An 8,931-nucleotide genomic window follows, 5' to 3' on the forward strand; every position below is an offset into this window, starting at 1 on the left:
ACCTCCTGAAAAGACAATATAAACCTTTCTATAATATATATAAAATGTAGACAATAAAGACCCCATCTCACTAAGATATTTTATATTTACTATTGATTAATATATGCTGACACTAAATTGTGTCTATATAGAAAGAACTCAAAATAAAAAGGTAAACATGCAAAAGTATTTCTAGGGAAAACCAGTCACTCATATCACAAAACATTTTCATATTTTGGACAAAACATATTTGAAGACAAATATTTCAAGATACTGATATTTGAAAACCATCATAATATACAACTCTCATTTTATCTACGCATTCATATATTATGTAAAATACACCAGTTTAACACATTAGTATTATACAGTGTAATAAATAGAATTTACATCAGTTTGTTGGATCTTTCAAGAAAGTTTTTCAATCTGTACAACTGAAGGACTGTGAGCTTCATCAATAAATACAGTTATGATAGTTTAATTTGACCAGCAAAGTTAACATTTCAATAGATCCTAACTAGTATCACATCTTTAAGTATTGTCACTAGTGGAATAAGTGTAATAAGCATTGACATCTATAGTATCCAAAGACAGTTTAGTGTCCAGTCTGGTAGATTGAGACATCACAATTACTGAATCTTGTAGGAATTTTTAGCCAAGGATTGGACTGAAGAGTCCTGAATAGACGGTAGCAGATTTCATGCACTCCTTGCTGTCTAGTTTTCATGCTTTCCCGCACCCCGTACCCCACAACAAATGGATGTCATCCAACCTTTTTAATCCATGATGAGTGGTCTTGAAAGGGTCAAGAGTCCCACAGCTGGCTGAGTGGCAACATCATGTTTTTAACACTTAATCTTGACTTGCATGCTATATTTCTTCTTAGTTTGTCTTTTTATCATTTCAATGTAAACACAAATTGGTGTTTAAAGAGTTAAAGATAGCAATTTGTAAGCAATACAATACTTTGAACTTGGCATTAAAATATGTTTGTAGTGTGCAATTAAGTTAAATGATAAGTTCTATAATTTTAGCTATTCTTTTATCCAAATGCCAACAGATTTCTTCCTTTATTATTAAAATACTTATATTATCATATGGCATGAATTAGCTTTTCAGCCAATAGATCATTGCTTTATCCTGACCCTCTGTATGTTTTCACCATTAGCATAGATCTTCCCAGAGACTTCTTTTGGCCTGGAAGGAGTTGGCGAGATCATTCTTGTTACTATTTGGCATGCATTCACAGGTCATCAATGTCAACAACATCATGTACGAAGCTAAAGAAGAAACACTTTGGAAAAAACATGCCAAGTAGTAAAAGGGCATTTCTAGTCACTGTGCACCTCCTCACTGGATCCACACTCCCAAAGAAAGCTCTCTAGAAGCTGAAACAATGTACTTATCACATATCCTAAACCAAGCTGGGCATCCTGAGACCTAAAAGAAAGAAAACTAAAGTAAATAGTGAGGAAATATAGAAATGTGTATCTTTAGGCTGTTAGTTCAAGTATGGTACAGGCTCTATAATTTCCATCTTGGTCAGTTTAATGATATTGATCTTGCCACAATGAACATATGTTTGACAGGGTCAATATAGTAATGACATATTTCAGATTTTCTCTTTTAGTATTTTAAAACAGAAAATATTGTATGAGCACAACCAAATGAGAACTTTGCTAACCCTCTCCTCAAAATGAGGAGGTATGGTAGGTTTATTCTTGATTTGGTTTCTGTAAGCTTATTCATTAAGACTGAACATGTAAAAGAACAACTGTTTAGGAAGGCTAAACACAGCTTTTCTTCATTGATCTTAGTGGCTAGAGATTGGGTAAACTGAAGCAACTCTGAAGTTCTCACAAATCTTTAATCTACCCAGGCATTATAAGAACTGAAATCAAGCCCTGAATTTCCTATCATTTTGTTCCGAGGGGCACTAGAGTTCTTTCTTGTCTTAATATAAAGCTCCACATTGCTTTACTTATAAAGTGCTTTCAAACAAGTCACTCCACCATCAGTTGCACACTCTGATGATGACTTTACAGGGTCTCGCTTTCAAAATTAAAAAGCCTTTGACACTTGATTTATTTGTTTGGGGTTATTAACTGCATTACCTAACCTCATTTTTCTCATTATATAGAATATGACCATCTGAAGGACTAGAAATGCAGCAATTCAATATTTGTTGAAAATTGTTAAAGTTGTTGAAGCATTTTACAAGTTTTTCACTAACACCTGACAGAACAAATGTAAAAGAACACTCTAATCAGTAGTCTTCTCTTCTACAGCTCACTTTTCAGTGTTGTAGTACCTTAGGTACTTAAATTTAATTCTCCTTATTTTTCTTTCCATATATATTTTTTCTTTAAATATTATGATGTAAGATTCATTCAAAGATTATAACTTCCCATTCTATCAATGCAACCTATACGAATTCTGCCTACTTCTTTTCATATTGCCTTTAATATTTACAAACACTTTGAAGAAGCATCAGAAGCCTCTTCCACCAGGATTTTAATTTAAACTAAAGTCATTATTCTATTACGTCTCTGTCCACCCCGAGTTGCCACATACATTTGAGAATATACTTGTAGGCTCTGTGTTGTGGATGACTGTCAACCACTCCTTTTCTGAAATACCATCCTCCTGCTCAACATCCCTCAACTTGCTAACAGTTATTCAACTTTACTCAAGCTTTGGTCTTTAATTTATCTGTGCTTTTTAAATTGTTTTTACAGATGTGAATGAGCACTTGCCCTGGAACACAAACAAAGTCCTAAAGGCATTGCACAGCAGTGGTGCAAATAAATGCTCTTTATCACAGAAGTCTAAGAGAGTTCATGGTGTTTACAAGGAAAATACATGCACTTTAGTGATTTTGAATGCATTCTACCAGTAAGATAGTATATGCAGGCTTCCACTATCAAACATTTAGCAACCAATGTATACTGGGTAGTTTGCCAGAAATAACCGGAAAACAATCATTTTTCAGGCTATTAAATCCATTGACTTCACTTTTCTATTAAATTCGCTGAAGAAACTCAGTCAGCTGTCTTCTATAGTTGTAAGACACTGAAAGACATCCAGCTCAGAGATCTGTTCATCTGATATTGAATGAACTGAATTTAGTATTTTGCTATTCTGTGCTAAATATTTTTGAGAATGTGGATTTTCAATTTGTTCCTACCATGGATTATTAAAAACAAGAAAGGTTAAACAAATCACAAACTATAATTCAGGTGGCTAGTTTTCTTGGAGAAATTACTAATATCAAAATAGCCCCAGTACTTATATGCACACACCCTTTAAACAGAAAAGCTTGTAAATTTTAAAGGCAGAAGAGAAAGTAAATGTTTAACTAAGTAGTATTGTTCTATCATATATACTTCTAGTCAGAAAGAAAGGAGACTTTGAAAGCAAACCCCAACAAGTTAAGTGTGGATGTGGGCATTTCTACTATTTTTTTTTTTTTTTTCCAACTCACTACTCTCTTAGTTTGAATTTTCTCTAAACTTGCTAGAAACTTAAAAGGGGAAAAAAAAGCACTTGGCTCTGTTAAGCATCCTACCATGTTACAAAAGTGAGGTCTGGGGATTCCTGTGCCTTCACAAGCTTGTATCTCCATTCTGCTTGAACTCAGATAAAATATTTAGGGTCATGTCTTCACTCTTGGATTGCAAATTTGCCTCACTTCTTCTGGAAGCTTTCCTGGTCGCCCGTGAGAGTCTCCTTCTGAAAGTATCTCCTGCCAAGAAATAGAGAATGGGGTCCACACAACTGTTGAGACTTGCTAGACCTCTTGTTACCTGGTAAGTGGCATAAACCCTGTCATTGAAAGCACACATTGCTGGGGTTTGAAAATCCAGCCGGGCCCTCAAGTTCATCGTTTTCATCACATGGAAAGGGATGTAAGACACACCAAAAACAGTCAGTACAATAATAACCAGGTAAATCGATTTTCTCCTCAGAGGAGAGTTGTCCAGGTCTTTGTAAATCAAAGCTCTCACAATTAATCCATAACAGCCCAGAATCAGCACCAAGGGGACACAGAACATGGCCACGGTGGTGCACATGCTGTAGATGAAATAGCTTCGCAGGTACTCGTCTGAGGTGGTGTCATAGCAGGTGATGGTTTTATTTTTCCGGACCCCGGTGCCCGAGTAGAAGAGGATAGGGGAGATCGCCGCCACCACGATGAGCCACACCAGCACGCTGATGTAGACCGCGTTCTTCTTCTTGAGCCTGCCCAAGGACTTGAGCGGGTACACCACACCGCTGTACCGGTGCGCACTGATGCATGTCAGGAACAAGATGCTGCCATAGAGGTTCACATGGAAGATGAACCTCTGCAGTTTGCACATGGCGTCCCCGAAGATCCAGTCCGTCTTATTGAAGTAGTAGAAGATGAGGGCTGGCAGAGTCAGCACGTACAAGAAGTCGGCCAGAGCCAAGTTGAACATGTACACCGAGATGCCGCTCCAGGGCTTCATATGGAAGACGAACATCCAGATGGCCACGCTGTTGCCCAGGAAGCCGATGATAAACACCAAGATGTAGACAGCCGGCAGGTAGTAGAACTGGAAGCCCGTCTTGGTCAGGGCGCATTTGAAGGAGCCAGCGACCGCTGCAGTGGAGGCGACAGTGCTGTTCCCCCAGGAAGAGCCCGGGCCGACCAAGAAGGCAGCGTCCGTCCCGTTGGGGACAGCCGGCCACAGCACCTCGGTCATTCTCTCCTCCCGGACTTAGGCGGCGGCTCCGAGGGGCAAGCTGCGGCGAGAGGGCGACGGCGGCAAGGGGCTCAGCGAACATCGGAAAACCCGGCGAGCGGAAGGGAGTGGGCGCGGGGGATCCCCGCGGGAGGGGGAGCGCGGGGACTCGCCCACGCCGGCTCCAGCCCCGCGTTCGCCGCGGGCCATGAAATTCGCCTGCGGCTGCGACCGAACTGGGCAGGCTGGCCGGCCGGCAACTTCCCCGACCGGCTGGCAGCGGCGAGGTTACACAACAGGGAGCGCAGGGCAGCACCACCGATAACTTTCCGAGTGCGCTTTTCCTAAGGGCCGCGGGTCCGCGCTGCAGAGCGCGCCGAAGGCGCAGCGAGGTCAATCTAAACTCGCTCCGCCGCGCTCTGGCGTGGGGAAGGCGCTCCCAGCCTCCTTCCCCGAAAGAGCAACTTCATGTGGACATCTTCCTCCTCCGTACCTTGGAAACAAACAGTTCGGCTTCGTGGCTCCTCGCCTCTTCCTGCGCCCACCCTGCGCTCAGCGTTTGGGGACCATCAGAAGGCGCGTGGCTGCAGACCCGTGCGTTTCGGAATCGAGTACTCTTCGCGGTCCGCTCAGCTCTGGGACTCTTCCCGAGGCCCTGCTCGGTCCTGAGTGCAGGGGGCAGGCGGGAGAGCTCGGCTCCCCGCGAGGGTGGGCGGAGTTTGGGCACCCGAGCGAGTCCGCGCTCCGCGGGGAAGCGAGAGGCGTGCCTCAGCCAAGCCCGCCCGGCAGCCAGCCCGCACCCTCCAGGGCGCAGTGGGGAACCAGAGGCGTCTTCTGGAGTGTAGGTCTCCGCCGTGACCGGCTGCGCTCAGCCCCTGCCAGGCCGCGGCTACCGGGGTCGGCGGCGAGGGTGAGGGGTACACTCAGTCAGAGGTTGCTGCTGGCAAGCGATTGGCCCGCGAGCGCTCCTTCGCTCTTCCGCCAGCTATCTCGGCAAAGTGAAGTTGCTGACACACAGGAAACCCTTCTGACCGCTCAGAGCCTTCTCTGCCTACAGCCCCAGAGCCGACCAGTCGGTGGCAGGAGTCTAGGGCCTCCAAGAACCACGCCAGGTGTTTGCAGGCTCCAAGCAGCCAGCAGTCACCAGCTGGGAACGCCCTGGCGTTGCAGAACGCCACTCTTCGCTGGGACCGGATTCCTGGCACATGCAGGAACCTGCTACTCCAAGAGGGCGCGAGCCTCCAAAGGAGTGAGGGTGGGGAGAGGGGCGTGGAGTCGTCTCCTCCTGCCCTTCTTATCTGTCTTTTTTGTTTTTTCCTTTTTATTCCAATACTGTTTATTAAATTAACCAAATGCTAAAAACCGATATCACTAGTAACATCAATGTGAGAATTTCCAAGTGCGTTTTGTATTAGTTGATACTGCATGTTGCATCAGCACAATTTGTCTCGATAGATACCTAACACCTACCCAGCAAAGCAGGCTCCCCAAATCGTCCTGTCTAGTACATTTAATTAAAGATCAGAGACCAAAATGGAAAAAAAAAAAATTCAAAATCAATCCTTTTGGAAATAATGTGAATGTTACAGATTTATTGATAGATGTAAAAGACAAATGTAACTCCAAAGTGATTAAGATATGTTTGGGGTGGGGGGGTTATTACCAATCCTATTTTTTTTTTTTTTAGTTAAAATGATTAGTTACAACTACTTTTAGTATGTTAAAAATATAAACTGGGGACTTCCCTAATTAGTACATTTATTGAAAAACTAATTTTCTTCGCTTGAATGTCAAAAATTTAAGCCAAGAATGTATTTGAATAAGTTTAACTGGAAGCTAAATGAATTATTAGCTGCTTAGGGACATATTTAAATGGACCCACACAGGACTGGAATCTAACACTTCTTGACAAGTTATTAATTAATAATATGTTTTTATGTGACATATTAAGACTTTTAGAGGAAAAAAATCCAGGAAGAAAATATCTATAAAATATATACCATCAAGATTTCTTTCTGGTCCCAAATGTTAATGATAGTGTTCCCTTAAAAAATACTCAGAGGAAAACCACAAGCTCCTGGCTGTGATACCACAAAAGAAAATACCCCATAAGACCCAGATGGTTTTTTTAGAGAAACATATGTAGAAAGGGCTGTATCCAAGCACATGGTCTGAGTACACTGGTATTTTGAGCTGTGGTCAATTGAACAGCATGAAAATAAATTATAAAACTAGAGTAAATAATTCAAGTAAGGGGCATGAAGGTGGCTGTCTTAAAAAGACTTGATTATTTTTTGTTTCCTTCCAGTTTCCACATTATATGATTCTATAATCCTGAGCCTTAGCATAAAACATTTTCATGGTGTTTGATTAGGATAGTACTAGCTGGGATGATAGTCTATTAAAGAGAGAAAAGGAAGCAAAGAAAACCATTAAGAGTTCCAGGGGTACTCAGTAAGTCTTAACTCCTTATTCCTTTGCATTTTTCATTTGCAACCTAAGCCATATGTAAGTTCACTCAGAAGTCTGTTGCAAATGCATTAACTCATAATGTGAGTGTTTTGAAATGTACACTTAGTCCAGATACCATTAAGTACTTTCAGAAACTGACACTTTCCTAGGAATTTGGAGGAGATAGTTGTCCTAAGTGCACCATAGACTTTTTTTTAGTGATGTTAAATGAAGTAAATTTTGTAAGCACTGCTTTTACATTCACATGTGTAACTACATATTTATAATATGAGTTATATTTTAAATTAAAATTTTGCCCTGCGGAAATACATTACATGTATTCAGTAATAATTTGTTGATAACTTTCTATTTGTAAAATATAAAACTAGATTTAATGAAGGAAAAAATAAAATATCATCTAAGACTCAGAAATATGTCTGTATTTATGTTTTAATACTTATGATAGATGCCTTAAAGATAGAAAAAATATTCTCTGTCTTTGAATTGCCTTAAAAATTCTGTGTTAATTTGTTTTGTGTTTGAGTAATGATGTGAGCACCTGACTTCAAGAGATTTTCAATTTAGTTGGAAATGAAAACAGCATATATCACTAGCTATAATAATAACTTAGAACAATAGCAATAATAATAGGCCTTTCCTGTGAATTCAGCATGGTGCACACCTGAAAAGGATAATTTTTCTCAATCCTTAAAAATATGCTATGATGATCATTGGCAATTGTATCCTCATTTTATAAGTGATGAAACTAAGGTACAGAGAGGTTAAATAACTCACATATAGTCACATTATAGAAGGTGGGATGTAAACTTAGGTCTCTGAAGCCCATGCCCTTAACCACTACCCTATGAAGAAAACAAGCAAGCATAGGGCACTGATGGGAACATTAACTTTTAGTGGCCAGTACAGATTGAGTTTAGAAAAGGTTACTCCCAGAAGCCTATCAGGAGAGAAAATTCTAAGCCAGATCTTGAAGGTATTAATAGTCAAAGAGTATTTCAGAAGCTTCCCAGATATTCTACTTCTCTACATAGGCTTTTTAAAAATAGCCAACAATTTATATGCAATCTGAGAAAGATAATTATTGAGAAGATCTGTTTGACCTTTGACTCATAAACATAAAGGCTGCCTTTCTTTGCTTGTAAAGATTCTCATCACCATCTTCAGAAAAAAATCTTTTTTTTTTTTTTTCTTTCTTTAAGTCACAGAAAATCCAACAATCATTGAGTTAGGAAGATCGTTGAAAAAATTCTAATCAAGAGCCACAAGCAGAAAAGGAAAAAAAAAAAAAAAGCTTTTTGTAAATATAAAACATAAAATTTTCTAACTTTAAAGTGGAGAACAAGAAACATGAGAGTTGACTAAATAAATACCATACCATGAATGCTAAACCTAATTCTGGTAGCAAAAGGAAAAAAAGGAGAGCCAATGGGCAGGATAGCCGTTAGGACAGGAGACAATGAGACCCTGGTTTAGGAGATAAGGAGATCATTTGGGATATCCTTCTAAATATAGCTTCTGAAATGCTCCTTAGGAAAGTGAGGGGACCCTTCCCTTCCCCAAGAAGAAACTAGGAGAAAGGAATAGAAAAAGAAGTCTAACGAATTTCCAGCTGATGTCCCCCAGTAAATTAGGAGAAATAGGGCTAAAATGGAACAGAACTGGAAAAGGAGCATACGAGAAAGAATGAAAGGATTGGCCTGTGCCAAGGAGGGCCCAGCTGCTCCTACAAATTATACACTTGTCATGGATCCAATCAGTAGGTTTCCTGAAACTT

The 8,931-nt window shown here is 40.5% G+C and overlaps 1 protein-coding gene across 1 annotated transcript; it reads right to left on the reverse strand.

The window, feature by feature from the left end:
- Positions 1–3,584: 3,584 nt before the first annotated feature.
- P2RY1 (purinergic receptor P2Y1) lies at positions 3,585–5,276 on the reverse strand. Its single transcript, XM_069473070.1, has one exon. The coding sequence runs from the start codon at positions 4,704–4,706 to the stop codon at positions 3,585–3,587; it is 1,122 nt and encodes a 373-aa protein (XP_069329171.1). The 5' UTR covers positions 4,707–5,276.
- Between the last annotated feature and the right edge of the window lie 3,655 nt (positions 5,277–8,931).

This window comes from Eulemur rufifrons, chromosome 7, assembly GCF_041146395.1.
Source record: "Eulemur rufifrons isolate Redbay chromosome 7, OSU_ERuf_1, whole genome shotgun sequence".
Lineage (NCBI taxonomy): Eukaryota > Metazoa > Chordata > Mammalia > Primates > Lemuridae > Eulemur > Eulemur rufifrons.